Source organism: Oncorhynchus nerka, linkage group LG10 (assembly GCF_034236695.1).
Source record: "Oncorhynchus nerka isolate Pitt River linkage group LG10, Oner_Uvic_2.0, whole genome shotgun sequence".
In the NCBI taxonomy this organism is placed as follows: Eukaryota; Metazoa; Chordata; class Actinopteri; order Salmoniformes; family Salmonidae; genus Oncorhynchus; species Oncorhynchus nerka.
The window spans coordinates 17638643-17663186 of NC_088405.1; the positions used below are offsets into that span (position 1 = coordinate 17638643).

The following is a 24544-nucleotide window of genomic DNA, read 5'->3' on the forward strand; positions in this document are numbered from 1 at the left end:
ATAACATTGCCACACACTATCAATCTGAAGGAATGCATCTAAAATAAATGTAATGTCTCAACTGTATATTGTAAACCTGTTAAATTCATAGTTTCACACAGAGACGGGAACTGAACATGAAATGTAGGTATAGTTCTAAAATCATCAGCTGGATGACCGTGTCTTTCCTCCAGGTGATGAGAGAGAACGGTTCCTCAGAGGTTCTCAACAAACTGTACGACACAGCCATGGACAAGCTGGAGGGGGTGAGGAAGGAATACGATTCGCTGAGCAAACGCTACGGTGAGAAAGTTGCCAATCACAACACGGACCTGAGCAGGCTGGAGCAGGCGGAGGAAGAGAACCGACGACTACAGAAACAGATGGACACGTTGCTGAAACAACGAGACAAGGCCATACACTACCAACAACATTGCTCTACGTCCATGAGGAGGTAAACACACACTGCACAATCCACGAGAATAGTTTATACACTACAAACACCTATACAGCACTACACACCTCTCCTTCTCTCCCCAGGTTTGACTCTGTACAACAGGAGCTGGACAAGTCTTCAGCCCAGAACAAGGTGCTGCAGCGGGAGGTGGAGCGGCTGCAGTCGGAGGTGATGCGCTGTAAGAACTTCCAGCTGAAGGCAGTAAAGGACTGTGAGAAGTTCAAGGAGGAGAGAGACTCTGTGTTCAACGAGTACAGGCTCATCATGAGTGAGAGGGACCAGGTCAGAGAGAAATACATTTTACTTTAAAGCCCAGTTTCTTCCTAGTCCTGGACTAAGAAATTACTTTCAATGTATAATCACCATTGAGTATGCTTCTTTTGTCCAGGAATAAAATTCGAATACTAAAATATGAAGTGGTTTATTAAATTCTGTGGTACAGGTGATCAAGGAGCTGGAAAAGCTGCAGATGGCGCTGGAGGCTGCAGAGGCCCGCCTCAAAAACACCTCTTCTGAAAGGATGGTGGCCAGCGAGGAGACGGAGGCTCTCAGACAGGTTCAGATCAATTTAGAATGGAATCAATCAGTACACCAAACAAATCAAACACCTCTTCTGTGAGGTTTAATCTATTATTTAATCCATATATCGATCAGTTTATTACTAGACAGTCAAAACAACTCATCCGAGAGGAGGGTAATTGCGTCTCTGACAGGTAATCATCATCATTAGGTTAATCAATGAATATACAGTACCAGTCAAAGGTTTGGACACATCTACTCATTCAATGTTTTTTCTTTATTTGCACAATTTTCTACATTGTCGAATAATAGTGAAGACAACAAAACTATGAAATAACACAGAATCATATAGTAACCCAAAAAGTGTTAAACAAATCGAAATACATTTTAGAATTTAGATTCTTCAAAGTAGCCACCCTTTGCCTTGATGATAGCTTTGCACACTCTTGGCATTCTCTCAACCAGCTTCATGAGGAATGCTTTTCCTACAGTTGTGAAGGAGTTCCCACGTATGCTGAGCACTTGTTGGCTGCTTTTCCTTCCCTCTGCGGTCCAACTCATCCCAAACCATCTTAATTGGGTTGAGGTTGGGTGATTGTGGAGGCCAGATCATCTGATGCAGCACTCCATCACTCTCCTTGGTCAAATAGCCCTTACACAGCCTGGAGGTGTGTTGGGTCATTGTCCTGTTGAAAAACAAATGATAGTCCCACTAAGCCCAAACCAGATGGGATGGCGTATCACTGCAGAATGCTGTGGTAGTCATACTGGTTAAGTGTGCCTTGAATTCTAAATAAATCACAGACCGTGTCAGCAGCAAAGCACCATCACACCACCTTCTTCATCATTCACGGTGGGAACCACACATGCGGAGATCATCCGTTCACCTACTCTGCTTCTCACAAAGACATGGCAGTTCGAACCAAAAATCTCAAATTTGGACTTACAGACCAAAGGACAGATTTCCACCGGTCTAATGTCCATTGCTCGTGTTTCTTGGCCCAAGCAAGTCTCTTCTTCGTAGTGGTTTCTTTGCAGCAATTCGACCATGAAGGCCTGATTCACACAATCTCCTCTGAACAGTTGATGTTGAGATGTGTCTGTTATTTGAGCTGTAATTCCTGAGGCTGGTAACGCGAATGAACTTATCCTCTACAGCAGAGGTAACTCTGGGTTTTCCATTCCTGTGGTGCTCCTCATAGCGCTTGATGGTTTTTGCGACTACACTTTCAAAGTTCTTGAAATTTTCCAGATTGACTGACCTTCATGTCTTAAAGTAATGATAGACTAGTTTATCTTATTTGTGCTGTTATTTTCATAATATGGACTTAGCCCTGTTTGGTAAAATACCATGTTCTGTATACCAACCCTACCTTGTCACAACAACTGATTGGCTCAAACGCATTAAGGAAAGAAATTCCACATTCACTTTAACAGGCACACCTGTTAATTGAAATGCATTCCAGGTGACTACCTCATGAAGCTGGTTGAGAGAATGGGAAGAGTGTGGAAAGCTGTCAAGGCAAAAGGTGGTGCTAGAAGTTGTTATTCTTCAATAACAGACCCAAAGCAAATCAGATGGAGGAAAAGAGGTTTATACTTATTCAAACAGGAGAAATCATGCGTGGAGGTAGATGTGTACATGCTCCCCTGGCCTCAGTGATTCTCCACAAAACAAAGGGACAGGATCTACTTTGTAGTTCAGCCCTAAACTGGGCCAATGGTCAAATAACGAGTATCCCTTTTCAGGTTGTACCAATAAGAACGTGCCCCACGTAACTACAGAAAAAACACTTTCCATTGATTCTAGTCCTCTCGTCCTCTGCATTGTGCATTTATCTTCAACATATTTTTACTCCCCCTAGACCAGGGGTCCCCAAACTTTTTCCTGTGAGGGCCACATAACTTTTCCCTTCTCTGATGGGGGGCCGGTGTCAGTTTGTAACAGAAAAAGTGTGACGATCGTAGGGGAGCTTAAAAAATGTATTGTTTTCCAGAAAGCCCCACATAACCAAATAACCCTTTCCAGGTTCTTTACAGAAAAAAAGTCAGGAAACAAATAATAACACTATTAATGAAATAAATAATAACTAAATAACCCTCTCTGAGTTCTTCACAGAAAAAACAGGAAATAAATAATAACTAAATAACTCTCTCTGGGTTCTTCATAGAAAAAAAAGCCATGGAACATTAACTTTCTGTCGTGCCATGCACAATCTTAACAGATAAAAGTTCAGCTCAGTTGTCAGAGCAGAATCTCTCTGACACATATGAGCAGTCTCTTAAAGTTCTTGTGTTCCTTCCTTATAATCCTTTTGTAGGTTCCAGTAGGCTTGTAGACACCGCTGTTTGCAGCTCTCTCTCATCAACTTCCCTGTGAAAACCACAAAAGAAGCAGGTTGAGAAACTGAACTAAGTGATACAGCACCTACACAGCACAATACATTTCACTACCAGTATGGTTGTAAAGATGGATTTTATCCCAGTAGATTTTATTATGATTATATTTGTTTATGCTCAGAATGACTCATTCAAGTCAGAAAAGTGAGCTTACCTATGTATGTTCATCAGTGTGAACTGTGGGCCTGCATCTGGCTGGTGAGAAGTTGAATATCAGGTTCCATTCTAGTTACAGCCAGTCTCAAGCACTGATGCAAATGTTCATCTGTCAATCTTGATCTCATCGGGGTTTTCAGCAGTTTCATGCGAGAAAAGGTTTTCTCGCAGATATACGTGCTGACAAAAACTGTGGACATTTTCATTGCGTGTTTTTTGATGTTTGGATATGTGTCGTTTGGGAGGGCGGCATAGAAGTCAATGAGACTGTTGGGCTTGAATGCGTCTTTCAGAACATCACAGTTCTGTAACTCAGCCAACTCAAACTGATATGAAGGCTGGGCTTCATCAATGTCGGCAACAAAGGGGTTCTGAAAAAGACTGATTTCTTTTGCATGAACATGTAGTTCACTGAATCGCACACCGAACTCCGCCTTCAGCATTTCCAGTGCTTCCACGCACTTTTCAGCTGGGTTCTCTGTCGACAGGTTTTGGGTAGCAGGAAGATGGACGAAGTTGCGCTTTTTCACTTGTTCCAAAAGCAGCGCTAATTTCACCTCAAATGCTTTTATGTGTGAATACATGTCGCAAATGAGTTTCCCCTCGCCTTGTAGCTGCAAGTTAAGGCTGTTAATTATTTCTGTCACGTCTGTTAAAAATGCGAGGTGCCATTTCCATTCTGGGTCGATCAGCTCTGGGACCGTTTTGTCTTTTAAATGAAGAAATGCGTTAATTTCGGGTAGCAGCTCGTAAAAACGCCTCAAAACTCTGCCCCGGCTCAGCCATCGGACCTCTGTGTAGTACAGCACATCTCCGTGCGTAGACTCCAGTTCAAACAGGAATTCTTGGAACTGCCTGTGTTTAAGTCCCTTTGCTCTGATGAAGTTTATGCACGACACCACAACCTTCATTACAGAATCCCACTTCAACACTTTGCAGCACAGTGCTTGCTGGTGAATTAGGCAGTGGACTCGTAGCGGGGCGGTGAGACCCCTTTTTTCCAACTCCCGGTTCATGCGTCCTATTAGACCGCGAGTTTCGCCCACCATGCTAGGAGCCCCGTCAGTCGTGATGCTAGCTAGCTTTGACCAACTTTGAATCAACTACAGACCAGTATCCCTTCTTTCTTTTCTCTCCAAAACTCTTGAACGTGCCGTCCTTGGCCAGCTCTCCCGCTATCTCTCTCAGAATGACCTTCTTGATCCAAATCAGTCAGGTTTCAAGACTAGTCATTCAACTGAGACTGCTCTTCTCTGTATCACGGAGGCCCTCCGCACTGCTAAAGCTAACTCTCTCTCCTCTGCTCTCATCCTTCTAGACCTATCGGCTGCCTTCGATACTGTGAACCATCAGATCCTCCTCTCTACCCTCTCCGAGTTGGGCATCTCCGGCGCGGCCCACGCTTGGATTGCGTCCTACCTGACAGGTCGCTCCTACCAGGTGGCGTGGCGAGAATCTGTCTCCTCACCACGCGCTCTCACCACTGGCGTCCCCCAGGGCTCTGTTCTAGGCCCTCTCCTATTCTCGCTATACACCAAGTCACTTGGCTCTGTCATAACCTCACATGGTCTCTCCTATCATTGCTATGCAGACGACACACAATTAATCTTCTCCTTTCCCCTTCTGATGACCAGGTGGCGAATCGCATCTCTGCATGTCTGGCAGACATATCAGTGTGGATGACGGATCACCACCTCAAGCTGAACCTCGGCAAGACGGAGCTGCTCTTCCTCCCGGGAAGGACTGCCCGTTCCATGATCTCGCCATCACGGTTGACAACTCCATTGTGTCCTCCTCCCAGAGCGCTAAGAACCTTGGCGTGATCCTGGACAACACCCTGTCGTTCTCAACTAACATCAAGGCGGTGGCCCGTTCTTGTAGGTTCATGCTCTACAACATCCGCAGAGTACGACCCTGCCTCACACAGGAAGCAGCGCAGGTCCTAATCAAGGCACTTGTCATCTCCCGTCTGGATTACTGCAACTCGCTGTTGGCTGGGCTCCCTGCCTGTGCCATTAAACCCCTACAACTCATCCAGAACGCCGCAGCCCGTCTGGTGTTCAACCTTCCCAAGTTCTCTCACGTCACCCCGCTCCTCCGCTCTCTCCACTGGCTTCCAGTTGAAGCTCGCATCCGCTACAAGACCATGGTGCTTGCCTACGGAGCTGTGAGGGGAACGGCACCTCAGTACCTCCAGGCTCTGATCAGGCCCTACACCCAAACAAGGGCACTGCGTTCATCCACCTCTGGCCTGCTCGCCTCCCTACCACTGAGGAAGTACAGTTCCCGCGCAGCCCAGTCAAAACTGTTCGCTGCTCTGGCCCCCCAATGGTGGAACAAACTCCCTCACGACGCCAGGACAGCGGAGTCAATCACCACCTTCCGGAGACACCTGAAACCCCACCTCTTTCAGGAATACCTAGGATAGGATAAAGTAATCCTTCTCACCCCCCTTAAAAGATTTAGATGCACTATTGTAAAGTGGCTGTTCCACTGGATGTCATAAGGTGAACGCACCAATTTGTAAGTCGCTCTGGATAAGAGCGTCTGCTAAATGACTTAAATGTAAATGTAAATGACCAGTCCAGGTCCAACTTCTCCATGGTTTGGCACACTTTGTCAAAAATATCCTCTCCCGTTGTAGTCCCTTTGAGACTTTGGAGGGCTGTCAGCTCCTCGCATATCTCAAAGTTTGCGCTAACTCCACGAATAAAAATGAGCAGTTGCGCTGTGTCTTGCACGTCCGTGCTCTCATCCAGTGCTAATGAAAAAAAGTCAAATTCTTTCGTCTTCTGCTGCAGCTGGGCATATACATTACTCCCGATTTCTTCAACGCGTCTGGTGATTGTACTCGCCGACAGACTTACGGCATTAAATGCATCTTTCTTCTCGGGACACACCTCCTCCGCGACAGCATCCATACATTTCTTAACAAACTCTCCGTCAGTGAAAGGCTTACCGCTTCTTGCTATCAGTTTAGCAACCCGAAAGCTGGCCCGAACGGATGCCTGGTTCAGCTGAGCTTGGCGTACAAATGTATTCTGCTGAGATAGTAGTCCACTTTTTAGCTTTGAGAGTTTGTCTGCTCGTATTTGGCCTTGCAAGCTATCGTACTTGTCTTTGTGACGGGATTCATAGTGTCGGCGAAGATTGTATTCTTTGAATACCGCCACCGTCTCTTGACAGATGAGACAAACAGCCTTTTCTTTGCATTGAACAAAAAAAAATTGTTTGTCCACTGCAGGTTAAATACCCTGCATTCTGAATCAATTTTTCTCTTACCTAACCTTTTCGCCATTATTCCGTTCTCTCTTTGACAGGGCCGGGCCTAGGATTTTTTTTCTGGAGGCCAAATAGGAAAAAAATTCAATAGCGTCTCTGGTATTGTTCAGAGGGCCAGGCCAAATGTGCTGACGGGCCGTATCCGGCCCGCGGGCCGTAGTTTGGTGACCACTGCCCTAGACCATAAAAAAAAGTCTTTAGAAAACAAAACACATTAACAAATAGACCGTATCAAAAACATTAGCAGTAACAAAATAATTCACATTACACCTTGCATTTCTATAAAACACAAAGGGCATATTGTACTTGCTGTTACAATAAAAGTTATTTTCTATAAGTATTAACATGTGTAATGATGTCCCTTACGATTCCTACCACATCCGGTACTAGGAGGAAACATAAAATAAAGAATTGCCAATAGAACAATTTAATATTATTGTCTTGTAGACAAGGTAATTATTCACCAAGTCCTTTAAAAGTGACCTGCTCTTCCACACTGATATTAGAACTTATGTTCTGGCAGTCTGCACGTAGTGAGGAATTCTTCTTCTGTTCCACTGGTTGATAAGGTCTTCTCTAATGAGCACAGGTGATCTTGTATCATTTCAAGTACAGTCCTGGATCAAGGGATATTGCTTCAGACTGTAGATTCTCATAACCTGTAACAAAGGAAACAAATGTGAAAGTAACATGTCCTGGTTTCATATACATTTCCCTAAGTAAGCATGTCCTGATTTTCAGGAAGAAGTTGGACATTTCACCTAGATATCCCTAATATGATGACTGTGGTATACAGCATAGAAGCTTATCAGGTTCTGATCATCTTACTAGGCTTCTTCAACAGAGATTGGCCCCCGATTGCCAATCAATCAGTTCTTTATTCTCCAGGCTCCGCTTTGTCATCAAAATGGACAACATGTATCCATTTTCCTTGGACTTTAACTGAAGACCTCATTATGAGCAAAACTTGATAAAGACCTTCCCATTTTGGCCCTGATGTCTTATCTTTTTACCATCAACCACTGTCCTGGCATGACATCATGTCCCCCCTCGGGAGTTATTCCCCACTCCTCTTTTACTTGTCTTTCTATGATTTCTCAAATCAAAATTTGTTGTGCAGTTCCTTTCTTAGTAGGGAAGGCTTCAACCCATCGTGAAAAACGATCAACAATGACCAGCACATCTTTGTGTCCTATACAGTTGGGCAGCGTGATGTAATCAAGCCAGATGTCTGAAGGGTCTTGGTGGGGCAGGCGCTCGTCGTGTCTGTACTTTCACTCGTCCTTTGGTGTTTTCCATACAAATGTTGCAATTCGTCACAACAGCCTCAGCCTCTTTCCGCACACCAGGATTCCACCATTTGCCCACTAAACGATAAACTCTTGTCCACACCAAAGTGTCCCAAAGAGTGGATCTGTGTCACCAAGTAGGGTCAGGTTGTGTTTCCACACACCTTGATTGAGTTTGCATCCTGCAGCCATCCATTCCCAACCTTCATATTTTGGTGCACTGCTTTGCAATGTATCTCCTAATCAGTTTAGGTGAGAGGTGTTCTTTTGGCAGCCGCCTTGGCAGCTCTGTCAGCCAAATCATTACCATTCCTCTTGTCTGTAAAGATTTTTCCCATGTGCTTTCATTTTCAAAATTGCAACTTTTCCAGGTAACTGGAAAGTATTCAGTATAGGTGAGAATGTCCATTCTTCACAGGAGCTCCCAGTGATATGACTCCCTTTTCCATATTTTTTCAAAATCATACCTTGAGTCTGTAGATATTAGCAGTTTTTCCTTCAGCCTGTTTACGTGCTTCTGTCAAAGCCACCAATTCCGCCACCTGTGCTGATGTTCCTGCAGATAACATGCCTGTCACTATCACATTGTCCGTTGTAGTAACTGCCCAGCCTGCCTTCCTCACACCCCCCTCCAATGTTTTAAACATATGTGTATAAGAAACAGCTGACTCTTAATAAACCCATCAAGCAGCTGATCCAAAACCAACTCACAACAGTCGTGTTCAAGTAATGTGGTATCTGGAGGAAGCATCAGAGTAGCTGGATAACATGGTGTGCCACATTGTATGATGTTAGGAGCGGCCATAGCTTCCTTTGTTTTGTGCAAGGTGGGGCAACACCTGTCAAGCACTCTGGTTCCATATCCAACGTTCCACACTTTTTTATTTATTTTTTCACCTTTATTTAACCAGGTAGGCTAGTTGAGAACAAGTTCTCATTTGCAACTGCGACCTGGCCAAGATAAAGCATAGCAGTGTGAACAGACAACACAGAGTTACACATGGAGTAAACAATTAACAAGTCAATAACACAGTAGAAAAATAAAAAAAGGGGGAGTCTATATACATTGTGTGCAAAAAGGCATGAGGTAGGCGAATAATTACAATTTTGCAGATTAACACGAGTGATAAATGATCAGATGGTCATGTACAGGTAGAGATATTGGTGTGCAAAAGAGCAGAAAAGTAAATAAATAAAAACAGTATGGAGATGAAAATGGGTGGGCTATTTACCAATAGACTATGTACAGCTGCAGCGATCGGTTACCTGCTCAGATAGCAGATGTTTGAAGTTGGTGAGGAAGATAAGTCTCCAACTTCAGCGATTTTTGCAATTCGTTCCAGTTATTTTTTTTTCATAGTCCAAATATGATGGTTCTGAACTGTAGAACCCTGCAGTTGTCTAATTTGCCATGTCACCTTTCCTTCAGAAATGTTTAATGTAGTCAAGTTTCATAATTATATCAAGGCCTAAAATAGGTTATTCAAATGAGCCTATCCACACTCCTGCATCAATCCCAGTCGGAGTCGCTATCACTGAAAGAAAACAAAACAAATATTTGTATTGTATGAGCCTTTTATCATCACATAAAATAAACAGATATGTATTGATTGTATAGAGCAGAGGGAACAGTCACTAAGGTGTTCCATTGAACTCCGGCCATTGTTGTGGGTGTGTACACAAACTAAACATTTCATTGCAAAAAAAATTATATATTTTTATATTTCATAAAACGGCATTAGCACTTACCCGTCCTTGCAGAAACAGCTCCTCAGTTCGTTTGAATCATAACACTCCCAGATTCCTCAAACAAAAAATCTGTCTCACTTTCACTTTAGAGTTTGACTTCGCTTTACATGATTTATTCGCCATGAAATCGTTGAAACTACAACTTTACGAAAAAACAGCTGCGTGTAAAAAGCCTTACAGCAACTCCTCTGATCGTCAAGGCGAGAATGGAGTTCCCTGCGCATGCGATTAAAACCAAGGAATTGTGGTCCAACCCCAAACCATTACATACTGGCGTTTACCTCAGCTCATTGGCTATCTACCCAGCTAGATTTCAAGAAGATCAGTGGTCATTGGGCAGAAATATAGTCAATCAATGAAGTAATTTATCGTGGTCTTCAAATCAGCTCACTTCGGTCAATACTACCCACAAAAAAAGTTATTTGGCTGTGTTGCAAACATCCAGAGGAATGCACTGAAACCCACCAAGACTAGATAAACTATCGTTTGGCTGTGTTGCAAACATCCAGAGGAATGCACTGAAACCCACCAAGACTAGATAAACGATCGTTTGGCTGTGTTGCAAACATCCAGAGGAATGCACTGAAACCCACCAAGACTAGATAAACTATCGTTTGGCTGTGTTGCAAACATCCAGAGGAATGCACTGAAACCCACCATGACTAGATAAACTATCGTTTGGCTGTGTTGCAAACATCCAAAGGAATGCACTGAAACCCACCATGACTAGATAAACGATTGTTTACAGGGGGGAATCACGCCGAATGCTCCGTAAAAAATTGATAGACGGAAGTCACGGCACAAACAGTTTACAAAATGTTTTGATTTGGGCTATAAAAATGGATTTTATCAAAGAAAACGGCCCTTCATTTGATCAATGGGACACTCAGGAAGAGAAATAAGAGCAAGATATCAATGTAAGTCATAATTTTACCTTCAGATGTGAATGTGTAAAAACTGTCATGCCGGGAAATGTTTCTGTTCTTGATTGCTCTTCTCAAACAAAAGCATGGGATTTGTTCTCTGTAAAAGCTATTTTAAATTGGAAAACGTTGTTTGAATACCAAGATTCTAATCTTTTGAAGGGTGTAAGACACTTGCATTTTCAAGAATGTTTAATGTTACGAAGTTGTATTTTTAGCTGTCACTCTGAAATTTCCCCTGATGTTGGTCCCTGTACAGGGATTGCAACCATAACAGGTTCCTTCTTATGGCTGAGATCCTGTTACCGGGAGCGATATAACCAGTGATAACAGGGCGCCATATTCAAAAGAACATCTCATAATTAAAATTCCTCAAACATACTTGTATCTTATATCGTTTAACCTGTTAGTACTCTAGGGGCAGTATTTCATTTTTGGATAAAAAGACGTGCCCGTTTTAAGCGCAATATTTTGTCACGAAAAGATGCTTGAATATGCTTGGAATTGATAGTTTTGGAAAGAGAGTCTTACGTTTCCAGAACTGCAAAGATTTTCACTGAGTCCCTTAGAACAAATGCTTCGGGCAAAACCAAGATGTATGACCGACCAGGAAATGAACAGGATTTTTGAGGCTACGTTTTCCATGATCGCCTTATATGGCTGTGAATGCGACAGGAATCAACGGACACTTTATCTTGTTTCCCCAAGGTCTCTGCAGCATTGTGACGTATTTGTAGGCATATCATTGGAAGATTGACCATAAGAGACTACAATTGCCAAGTGTCCCGCTTGGTGTCTGCGTGGCATTTGGTGCGCAAAAGTCTGCTCCCAGTATTTTTCCATCCGAATCACAGAAGAATGCAGGCTTCCAGCAACGGCATTTCAATGAAGAGATATATGACAAAACACCTTCAGGATTGATTCAAACAACGTTTTCCATGTTTCAGTCGATATTATGGAGTTAATTCGGAAAAAAGTTCGACGTGTAGGTGACTGAATTTTCGGTTAGTTTCGGTAGCCAAATGCATAGTAACAAAAGGGAACGATGTGTCCTACAAGAATCTTTCAGGAAAAACTGGACATCTGCTATGTAACTGAGAGTCTCCTCATTGAAACATCTGAAGTTCTTCAAAGGTAAATTATTTTATTTGATTCCTTGGCTGGTTTTTGTGAATATGTTGCGTGCTAAATGCTAACGCTAAATGCTAAGCTAGCTATCACCACTCTTACACAAATTATTGATTTTCTCTGGTTCTAAAGCATATTTTGAAAATCTGAGACGACAGGATTGTTAAGAAAAGGATAAGCTTGAGAGCAGGCATATTTATTTCATTTCATTTGCGATTTTTAGAAATCGCTAACGTTGCGTTATGGTAATGAGCTTGAGGCTGTAGTAACGATACCGCATGCGGGATGGGGCGGACTATGAGGTTAAGGTAGTCTTGTTAATCCCACCACAGTGTCCGATTTCAAATATGATTTACGGGGAAAGCACCCCAAATGTTAGGTTAACAACTCAATAAAATACACAGCCAATTTTACCAGCCAAAGAGAGAGAGAGAGAGAGAGAGAGAAAGCACAGAGATAAAATGAATCCACTAACCTTTCATAATCTTCAGATGACACTCATAGGCTTCATGTTACACAATACATGCATGTTTTGTTTGATAAAGTTTATATCAAATCTGAGTTTACATTGGCGTATTAGATTCACTAGTTCCAAAAACATCCAGTGATTTTGCATAGCCACATCATTCAACAGAAACTGTAGATGATAATACAAGTTATACACATGGAATTATAGATATACCTCTCCTTAATGCAACCGCTGTGTCAGATTTTTTTTTTTACTTTACGGAAAAATAATAAATATTCCCTTACCTTTTATGATCCAAGACCCTTCAGACATCTACATCAGAAAGCACTCCAGGAATCCCAGGTCCACAATAAATGTGTTTTATTTGAAAATGTCCGTTATTTATGTCCAAATACCATCTTTTGTTAGCGCGTTTGGTATATATATCCAAACGATAATTCTGGTCAGTGTTACGGACAAAAACTTCAAAAAGTGATATTACCGGTCGAAGAAACATTTGAAACTAAGTACAGAATCAATCATTAGGATGTTAACATAGCTTCAATAAAGTTCCAACCGGAGTACTCCTTGTCTTCGTGAGCAATGGAACGCAAGTGACTACCACGAGGAATAAACATGGTCAGAAAATGGCTGACTGCCAGACACCTGACTGATTCTGCTATCATTCACTCCCACAACATCATAGAAGTCTCATTATAATTTCTATTGATGGTTGACATCTAGTGGAACCCCTAGGCAGTGCAACATTCATATCAAGGGGATTTCATTGGGGACTCAATACATACAAGCTCAGATTTCTGACTTCTGTCGTGGAAATTTCCTGTATTTACCAATTCACCACAGTATTATACAAAAATAAACATTCTGATGAGAAGTAACTTTGGCAGGATTTTGCCTGCCAATATGAGTTCTGTTATACTCAGACATCATTCAAACAGTTTTAGAAACTTCAGAGTTTTCTATCCAATACTAATAATAATATGCATATATTTGAGACTGAGGAGCAGGCCGTTAACTTTAGGCACCTTATTCATCCAAGCTACTCAATACTGCCCCCCAGCCATAAAAAGGTAACTTCTTGATGCACCCATCCCATTAGCGGGATCATTTACGTCAACATTGGCTGGATTGCAGCGCGCCAAACTAAAATTAAATTACAAAAAATATTTTCATGAAATCACATGAAATTTCGGCGAAAGCTATCCAAGCGTTTGTAAGAACATCTCTCTCAGTAGACGAAATATTAAACAGCTAGACGCCAAGTAGATCTGTCACGAAAGTCAGAAAAGTCAGAACAGCAATAAATTAAATCGCTTACCTTTGTGATGATCTTCAGATGTTTGCACTCACGAAACTCCCAGTTACACAATGTTCCTTTTGTTCCATAAAGATAATTTTTATATCCAAAATACCTCCATTTGGTTGGCGCGTTATGTTCAGAAATGCACAGGCGGTCACGACATCGCAGACAAACGTTTTCAGGTTGTCTTTTCAATATATAATTGATAATATATCAACCGGGACTTTAGCTCCCGTCAATAGGAGAGAGAGAGACAATGGCTGCTCCAAACTGTTGTGCAAGCAAAATTCTGGGGACACCCAGCTATACACTGATGCGATGTGATCTTTCTCGCTCATTTTTCAAAATAAAAGCCTGAAACTGTCTAAAGACTTCACAACATGGGGAAGCCGTAGGAAAAGGAATCTGGTTGATATCTCTTTAAATGGAGGGAAGGCATTCAATGGAACATGGCGCTTTCAAAATAGGAGGCCACTTCCTGGTTGAATTTACCTCAGATTTTCCTCCGCAATATCGGACATATCAGACAATATTTTGACAGTTTGGGAAACTTTAGTGTTTTCTATCCTAATCTGACAATTATATGCATATTCTGGGCCTGAGAAATAGACAGTTGAAAAACGTACCCAAATTTATCCAAAAATCGAAATACTGCCCCCTACACTCAACAGGTTAAAATCCCCAGCTACAATAAATGCAGCCTCAGGATATGTGGTTTCCAGTTTACATAGTCAAATTAATTTCAGGGTCGTCAATGTCTGATTGGGGCGGGATATACACAACTGATTATGATCGAGAATTCTCTTGGTAGAGAATGCGGTCGACATTTGATTTTAAGGAATTCTAGGTCAGGTGAACAAAAGGACTTGAGTTCCTGTATGTTATGATCACACCACGTCTCGTTAATCATAAGGCATACACCCCCGGCCTTCTTCTTACCAGAGAGATGTTTGTTTCTGTCGGCGCGATGCGTGAAGAAGCCAGGTGGTTGTACCGACTCTGACGTGTCACGAGTGAGCCATGTTTCCGTGAAACAATGAACGTTACAATCTCTGTCTCTCTCTATTTCTCAACCCGTTTTCTTTCTTCTGCCAAAACAGTTGGACCAGTCTTTGTCAACGAATGAGACATTATTTTTCCCCAAGCTTTTTGTATATCAGACAGATTCCATCTTTGTCAACAATGACAGAATATTTCTCTCACCTACACTTCTACTTTGAAATGGTTCTTCATTTGACTTGTTAAAACCTGGCTCAAGATTATAAGAAACCACACACTGAGTAATGAACTAACAAAATGAATTTATTTCATAAATAAGGTAAAACACTCGCAACAATGATACATGACGGTCAGTAAATTAGGTGTCAACTACAAAGGTATGCTCCCAGCTCTGCCCACCAATCTTCTGCAGGAAGTAAGCGTAGCAAAACCCATTGGACAGAGCAGAGAGGGGCGATCACACCCCACCCATAAAAACAGGCACCTCCTAGGTCCCTGAAACAAATACAAAAATGTTTTAATAAACACAAGCAAACAAAAATATACTATACTCCCTGGACAGCCAACCACCTAGGTCCACCACTTAACTCAACTCACACCTCCAGCAACCATGGCACCTGGATGCAAATTAAGAAAAGGAGGAGGGAGACCGAGAGAGACCAAATTGTCGGAGAACAGACAACACCGTATTAAACAGGACGGCTAAGAAGAAGGCACACGGGACAATGCATCAGCCAAAAACATTGTCCACCCCTTAATATTTCATTAAGCATATAAGCATATACTGAATCTGAGTTTAAATGTTTGTTTCTCTAACGACACACGGTAAAACCATTGCCGGATAAGTGTGGCATCAAAGTCAATATCATGATTTACCAAATGGCTACGAGAAGGCATAACTGTAATTAAAGTAGTGAAACTCATGACCAAATTCAGAGCTCGGCACGACAAGGAGCAGGCAAGTGTCCCAGCAGAGTATCCAATCTACCCAGAGACTCTGAATTCTTTAACCTCTCTCGGGTATGTTAGCTTCCCACCTGGCCAACATCCAGTGAGATTGCAGAGCGCCGAATTCAAATACAGAAAGTCATTATAAAAATTCAGAAAACAAAACATATTTTACACGTTTAAAGATGAACTTCTTGTGAAGCCAACCACTGTGTCGGATTTAAAAAAATGCCTTACGGCGAAGGCAAACCTTACAATTATTTGAGAACGTAGCCCAGCAGACAAACCATTACAAACAGTAACCAGCCAAGTAGAAGAGTTACACAAGTCAGAAAGAGATAAAAATTAATCCCTTAACTTTGATGATCTTCATATGGTGGTACTCAGAAGACATTAATTTACTCAATGAATGTTTTTTGTTCGATAAAGTCTCTTTATATCCAAATTGTATCTGAAGTTCATGGAAACATGTCAAACGATGTTTATATTCAATCCTCAGGTTGTTTATATTTAATCCTCAGGTTGTTTTTAGCCTAAAACTTTAGTATTTCAACCGGACAATAACGTTGTCAATATAAAAGGTAAACAAAGGCACTCTCTCGGGATTGCGCATGAAAAAGCTCTGACACGTCAGGGTCCACTCATTCAGACTGGTCTTACTCCCTCATTTATCAGAATACAAGCCTGAAACAATTTCTAAAGACTTGACATCTAGTGGAAGGCATAGGAACTGCAATTTGAGTCCTAAATCAATGGATACTGTAATGGCATTGAATAGAAAACTACAAAACCAACACACAAAAAAACGACTTCCTGAATTTTCTCAGATTGCCTGCCAAATCAGTTCTGTTATACTCATACACTATTTTAACAGTTTTGGAAACTTTTGAGTGTTTTCTATCCAAATCTACCAGTCATATGCCCATCATATCTTCTGGACCAGAGTAGCAGGCAGTTTAATTTGGGCATGCTTTTCATCCAAAATTCCAAATGCTGCCCCTACCCAAGAGAAGTTAACCATCCTTCTAGGACACCATCTGGGCTAAGCGACTAGGTCGTCAAGGCTAAACCCTGTGCTTTCCTGTAAAACTTCTAGCTGCAAGCATCAACCAAGGCAACCCCTCCTCCCAGTCTCGGTACAACTCAGTGTAGTAAGCATGCAACAACAACTTCAAGGTCTGATGGAACCGCTCCAGGGCTCCCTGACTCTGTGCATGATATGCGGTCGCAAGATTGTCTGATGCGAAGTTGGCTTAACAAGTTAACACCTGTGCAAACGTGAAATTGGAACCTTGATCACTTTCAATAATTTGGGATATTCTGAAAACAGAAAGAAACAGAATCAATGCCTTAACAATAGACTTGGTTGTTATGGTATGGCGAGGATAAGCAGCGGGATAAGGGGTCACTGGGCACATCACCGTAAGCTGGTAAATATAACCGGCTTTGGAACAAGGCAATGGGCCAACACAATCAATAGTTAAATGCTCAAAGGGTTGGCTTACTACTGGTATTGGGTACAAAGGTTCTGGCTTTAACGTCTGGTTAGGCTTCCCAGTCAACTGGCAAAGTTTGATAAATGCTGAGACGTCTCTTTTCAGACAAGGCCAAAAGAAATCACACACAATACGCTCATAGGTCTTCCGAACACCCAAATGACCAGCAATATCCCAATGAGGTTTGCAAAACCAAATCACGGAAGGTATATGGTACCACAATTTTGAATGACAGGGTCACCCAAAAAATGGTAAACATGAGGCAGCCATTTCCTCACCAACAATTTGATCCTGTAAGTAGTATCGCTGTACTACACTTGGAACATCATCAGCCGGGAGGACCTGCTCAAACAATAATTTCAGAGTAGGGTCAGCCCGCTGTTCTGCTACCAGGTCACTACGGGAAACAGAAAGGAAGGTCTGGTCCACAAGTTACAGAATAGTCTGCCACCTCGCTGGTCCCTACACCAGACTCTGACACGGAATCAGCGTGGTTCATTGCACGAGTCATGGCACAAGCAGTAAACACTTTGGGGAAACTCAGCACTTTCATCTAGCACCTCTCTGAGATGGCCAGAAGGCATGAAAACCACGGGAGGTGGTTATTTTTCTCACCAGACCCGCCCACCTGCAAGGTAATTTCCTAGAATCACTGCCACTCCTTCGACAGGCAATGAGGGACACACTCCTATGATGACCTCACCTTGTACCAGATCTGTGGAGAGCACAGGTTTGTGTAAAGGGACAGACGATATGCAAACCTATCCCTCGGATCAAGACACTCCCCTGTATCTGTCTCTGGAGAGAAAGGGAGCACTGACTGAAGAATTAGACTCTGAAGCACCGGTGTCTTGCAGGACGTTAACTGGGACCATCCTTGGTTGTCCATCAAGGATACGTAACCCTCCGTAATGAAGAGTGAATAGATGGATGCACTGTCAACCCTACCCAACGTTTTTTTTTTTTACTGGTCTTGAGGTGAAACAATTGAATCCCTTAACTTAAAAGCAGGTGCCGCAATGTGGTAGGCCGAACGGGCGCATTAACCCCAGAAGGCCTAGCTTTAACTCTAAGGACAGGGCAGTAATTTTTTCAAGGACCTTTACCACGGCAGAAATAGCCGGTTTTTCACATGGGAACCACATTCAACCCTTAAGACAAGATTAGGCCCAGTAGTAAAGAATTGTCCCAAAACTCTCCCTGGGACCATCACTGCAAAGAAGGGGTTCCCCGAAGTGACCTTTATGCGTCAGCACATATTCATCAGCCAAAACGGCAGCCTCCGTGGCGGTCTGCACCGTATGCTCATTTATGTGTGTGGCAAGGCAGTCAGAATATTTTAACTGCTCCAGCACAACTAAACTGCACAACTGCTCGTAGGTTGTAACATCCAATGAAGTGCACCATTGGTTAAACTGGGTGTGCAAATTCCGTGCGAACTCAACATAGGTCTGTCAGCTTTTTTCCAGGTTCTAAACCACTGGTGATACGCTTCAGGAACTAACTCATAGGTGTGCAACACAGCATCTTTAACTTTGCCATAGTTTTGGCTGTCAGCAAAGTAAAGAGCCGAGTAGGCCTCGTGCTTCCCCAGTTAGCACACATTGCAACATCAACGTACGGTCGGAGGCCAATTCCTAAAATCTGCTACCCTTTCAAACAGTGGGAAAAAAATATTGGGTTCCTTTTCACTGAATTTCGGCAGGAGCCTCAAGTTTCCAGCCAAGTTGAAGGAAAGTTGAGCACGACCTCCGGAGATATCACCGTAACTGTCATTAAGAGACATGCCAGAGAGTTTACCATCTCTGACCAAATCAAAACAGACTTGTTGCAGTGTCAGTTTCGCACACGCAGGTTCTTGTTTAAGCCTTTTTACCTCCAACACCTTTTCCAAGGCTTGTTGCTGTTTCAGCCTATCATGATCTAGTTGTAGCAACAACCGTTCCTTTTGCTTTTCAGAAGATAAGACCGGATTAGGGGAATGGACTTGAACATCTCTTTCAGACATTCATCGTCAATCTCAATTCATAACAATTGGTCTTTGGTATAGCAATCCAGAAGCTCCTCCCTCGGGACTTGAAGAATTCGTCAATGTTAGCCATAGTCTAACAGTCAACAAACTATGGACAAACAACAACCTGCTCTCGCCCAATTGGGTACACGAAAATAGAAGCACCGGTGTCAACCACACAAGAGAAAAAAAAAACTAATGGAGCTTCCTCAAGACCTATTACCATCTTAACCCTAGTCTTCATGCAGTTACTGGCCGTGGGTATTTATGTACTTTAGCCTGCTGTCACAGAAAAAGCTCCCAGCAAGCTGGTTACCCCTCTGAGCCACGGATGTGCTCCCGAGACAACTACTCCAGCCACGGTCGCCAGACAAAAGTAACAAAGAGCTAACACTGTCCAACATATCATAATGTCACTAAACCTACCAGGGGAGAAGACCAGTCCAGGTGGTCCGTCCACTGCTAACACATCACAAACACTAACCTGATGTCCCAACGATGAGCAAAGCAGGATCTCTAACCGGAACAGGGGATGGAGATAAACTGTGATCCTCTCTCAACTGCAGCACAAACCAACACTACTTCCACACCAACACCAACCACAGGTGTGTAACCAAATAAAGTAGCAACTGGTAGTATCCAATTGTCACATACTTTGTACCTTAGTATATAACTTCCAATCAAAGTAGTGCCCACAACACAACCCCATAGACAGAAGGGTTAGCCAAACAATCACAAAGCACTTTACTTTGAAATACCATATTAACCAGTTAGAAAATGCTACTAAACAAAAGCAATTCCAGGGAGTAACTCCAGAGGTCACAGATGAGCCCCCACCTGTTACCTGGCTCAAGATTGTAACAAGCAATGGGAAACCACACACAGTAAAGGAATAACAAAAGGAATTTATCCCATAAATAAAGTAAACACAGTAATCAGGCATGACGGTCAGTAAATTAGGTGTCAACTGCCAAAGCCACAACGAAACAACCAAAGGTATGCATGGAGAGGAATCTCTTGCTGAATGGGGAACCAGTGGTTTTATGCCACAGCTGAGCTTTCACAGGTGTGCCCCATCAGCACTGATTACCCTCCCATCTCCACCCACCAATCTGTAAATAGCTCATCCAACTACCTACCTCTTCCCCATATGTTTTTTTTTGTTGCTCTTTTGCACAATAGTATTTCTACTTGCACATCCTCATCTGCACATCTATCACTCCAGTGTTAATTGCTAAATTGTAATTACTTTGACCCTATGGCCTATTTATTGCCTTACCTCCTTACTTCATCTGCACACACACCATATACAGATTTTCTATTGTGTTATTGACTGTATGTTTGTTTATCCCATGTGTAACTCTGTTGTTTGTGTCGCACTGCTTTGCTTTGTTGGCCAAGTCGCAGTTGTAAATGAGAACTTGTTCTCAACTGGCCTACCTGGTTAAATAAAGGTGAAATAAAAATGAAATGTATTTATTTAACCCCAAAGTGTGTGTAACCCCTTTCAAGGACTCAAACCTCTTCTAGAACACAACTTCTTCTGGAACACGTTTCTGTAGGGCCTGGCTACCCATAACTTATGTTCACTTCAAAAAGCTTGAAGGCTACATTAACAACCCATGTAAAAATTGCTACTCAACTAGCAGCTCACTTCTATGCAACACTAACTAACTTTTTTAATAGAGAACAAAGGACTTGAACCTTATACATCACAGATACGTATCACTCATTGTATACACTAATTTTAACCAGATTTAAAACAAATATTTTTAAAATTATATTGGTCTTGACTTACCCAGCACTTATACCATCAATCAGGAGATTAAGAGTTGACTCCCCAAAGTGGGTTGCCTTTCTTCTGGATCAACACACAGTTGAGTTTTTCTTGTTGTTGTTTAGACCAATTCATTTCGGGTCACGGCACCAAATCTTAGCAGTTGATGTTATTCTTCAAGAACACAGACCCCAAAACAAATCAGGGGGAGGAAAATATGTTTATTCTTATTCAAAGTGGGGCAAATCATGAAGGGAGGTGGGTGTACATGTTTACCTGGTCTCAGTGTTTCTCCACAGAACAAAAGGACAGGATGTAGTTTATAACCCAGCCCTAGCCTGTGGTTGACCAATTAGAATTCCTTGCAATAAAACGGGGCCAATGGCCAAATAACAAGTATCTTATTTCAGGTTGGACCAATGAGAACGTGCCACGCGTAGCTATGAGTTAAGGACTGACATTACTAACAGATGTTGAACTGAAAACCAACTATTTCCATTGATGCCCTATTACCAAAAACCGCTGTTTCCATTGATTGTTAATTCTAGTCCTCTGCGTTGTGCGTTAAACATATTCTTACAGTGGCTATTTTAAGGATTTTGATTTGTTTAACACTTTGTTGGTTACTAGGCTCTCAGACCACTGCCAATTAGCATCATTTGTCGCTGCCGGATCAACCAAGAGATTTTGTGATTGTGTTATGGCGTTAAATCTGATTGAAATGTTTGTTTTTAGGAGCTGAACTCATCGTTGGTGGATCGGGACAGAGCAATCTGTGAGAGGAACGAGCTGTTGGAGAAGTACTGCCACGAGGTGAAGGACAAGGCTGAGGCCCAGAAGGAGTTGAGCCAGGCCTGTAAAGACATTGAGACGGTCCGGGAGGAGAGAGACGTGGCTCGCAAGGAGAGGACAGAGGCTATCATACAGAAAGAACAGCTACTGAGAGAATACTACCAGGCTAGACAGGTAACACACACACAGGTCAGACACATGATGAAGTGACAGCTCCCATCCACAGGTCAGACACATGATGAAGTGACAGCTCCCATCCACAGGTCAGACACATGATGAAGTGACAGCTCCCATCCACAGGTCAGACACATGATGAAGTGACAGCTCCCATCCACAGGTCAGACACATGATGAAGTGACAGCTCCCATCCACAGGTTAGACACATGGTGAAGTGACAGCTCCCATCCACAGGTCAGACACATGAAGTCACAGCTCCCATCCACAGGTCAGACACATGATGAAGTGACAGCTCCCATCCACAGGTCAGACACATGAAGTGACAGCTCCCATCCACAGGTTAGACACATGATGAAGTGACAGCTCCCATCCACAGGTCAGACACATGATGAAGTGACAGCTCCCATCCACAGGTCAGACACATGATGAAGTGACAGCTCCCATCCACAGGTCAGACACATGAAGTGACAGCTCCCATCCACAGGTTAGACACATGAAGTCACAGCTCCCATCCACAGGTCAGACACATGATGAAGTGACAGCTCCCATCCACAGGTTAGACACATGATGAAGTGACAGCTCCCAACCACAGGTTAGACACATGATGAAGTGACAGCTCCCATCCACAGGTTAGACACATGATGAAGTGACAGCTCCCATCCACAGGTCAGACACATGAAGTGACAGCTCCCATCCACCGGTCAGACACATGAAGTGACAGCTCCCATCCACAGGTCAGACACATGATGAAGTGACAGCTCCCATCCACAGGTCAGACACATGATGGAGCTTGGAGTATCCCATAAACTGTCAACCATTCGGATTATGTTAGTGGAATGACCCTAAAACAGATTTAGTCCCCTAGATTAATGCTGCTGCTGAAACTTCCCTGTTCAGACCACTAGATGGCCCTCCTACTACGGTTTACATTGCGGCAGCGTAGCCTAGTGATTAGAGCGTTGGACTAGTAACCGAAAGGTTGCAAGATCAAATCCCCGAGCTGGCAAGGCACAAAACTTGCCTAGTTAAATAAAGGTAAAATACATTTTAAAAAGTCGGGATGCCGACTCAGCGAAATGACATTGCCACGAGCAGCACTGGAGAAATTGAGATGAGCGAGATGCAAGACTTCGCTCTCACACAGGCACACACAGTTTCTGCGCATGTGCACATGTTCGCATCACGCTGTCACAGCGTGGACGCCAGGAGACCAAAACGACAGAGAAGTTTAGCCTCGCTTCAACCCTCTAAATTGACCCACTATGCTGTTTACTTTCTATATCTACGTCGTATCGCTGAGTTCACCTTTAAAATATTGTGTTAGAAATACCAGTTGGAGGATTTCCTCTCTGGTTATTTCCTTCTGATTGTGGGAATTCTCCAACTGGGATTACTGAGAAACCTGGGAACCTTTGGAAAGTTTCTGGAAATTTGGGTTTGATCTGTTGAAGTTGCATGTACTGAAAGTGACTGACTAAGTGTGTCTCCTGTGTGTCCTCTTTTCTCTTGTGTCTGTGTCTCCTGTGTGTGCGCGTGTCCGCGTCTCCTGTGTGTGCGTCTCCTGTGTGTCCGCTTTTCTCTTGTGTCCGTGTCTCCTGTGTGTGTGTGCGTGTGTCCGCGTCTCCTGTGTGTGCGTCTCCTGTGTGTCCGTCTCCTGTGTGTCCGCTTTTCTCTTGTGTCCGCGTCTCATGTGTGTCCGTGTCTCCTGTGTGTGTGTGTGCGTGTGTCCGTGTCTCCTGTGTGTGTGTCTCCTGTGTGTGTGTCTGTGTCTCCTGTGTGTGCGTCTCCTGTATGTCCGCTTTTCTCTTGTGTCCGCGTCTCATGTGTGTCCGTGTCTCCTGTGTGTGTGTGTGTGTGCGTGTGTCCGTGTCTCCTGTGTGTGTGTCTCCTGTGTGTGTGTCTGTGTCTCCTGTGTGTGCGTCTCCTGTATGTCCGCTTTTCTCTTGTGTCCGCGTCTCATGTGTGTCCGTGTCTCCTGTGTGTGTGTCCGTGTCTCCTGTGTGTGTGTGTATGACAGAAACAAGACTCTGCCACCCTGGACATAGAGCGTGTCAACAAGGAGATGGAGGTGTTGCGGAAGCAGTACGAAGCCATGTCCCAGGAGCTGAAGGAGGCCACGCAGGAGGCTGAGGTGGCCAAGTGTCGACGTGACTGGGCCTTCCAGGAGAGAGACAAAATAGTGGCAGAGAGAGAGAGCATACGGTGAGTACAGGGGAGAGAGAAGGGAGGATGGAGAGAGGGAAAAGAAAAGGTGGGGTTTACTCGCTCTTAATTAGTCTTTATTCGATTCCTTGTATCTTCTCTCCTTGCCCCCTTCTGAAAACGCATTGGAGTAAATGGTCAGAGATGGGGAACCTCGGATCTTCCCCAATGCGTTTTGAGAAGGCAGCAAGGAGAGGGGATGCAAGGAATATTAACAGACTGAACTGTGCTGATGCTTGACGATGCCATATCCTGCCCCACCAGGACGCTGTGTGATAACCTGCGTAGGGAGAGGGACCGGGCAGTCAGCGATCTGGCCGATGCCCTGCGTAACCTTGACGACATGAGGAAGCAGAAGAACGACTCGTCACGGGAACTGAAAGAATTCAAGTGAGTCCCTGAGTCTTTATACACACACACACACACACACACACACACACACACACACACACACACACACACACACAAGCACTTTCAACTTTCTCATCCCC

The 24544-nt window shown here is 43.3% G+C and overlaps 1 protein-coding gene across 1 annotated transcript in view; it reads left to right on the plus strand.

Annotated features, from left to right (window-relative positions):
- The window catches only part of LOC115134966 (disks large homolog 5-like), a 102301-nt gene that overhangs the window by 39999 nt on the left and 37758 nt on the right, over window positions 1-24544 (plus strand). The window contains exons 6-11 of the mRNA XM_029669100.2: window positions 174-433; window positions 520-718; window positions 879-992; window positions 21618-21848; window positions 23869-24053; window positions 24318-24443. Coding sequence (XP_029524960.1) covers window positions 174-433; window positions 520-718; window positions 879-992; window positions 21618-21848; window positions 23869-24053; window positions 24318-24443 — 1115 coding nt within the window. The remainder of the gene's footprint in view (window positions 1-173; window positions 434-519; window positions 719-878; window positions 993-21617; window positions 21849-23868; window positions 24054-24317; window positions 24444-24544) is intronic.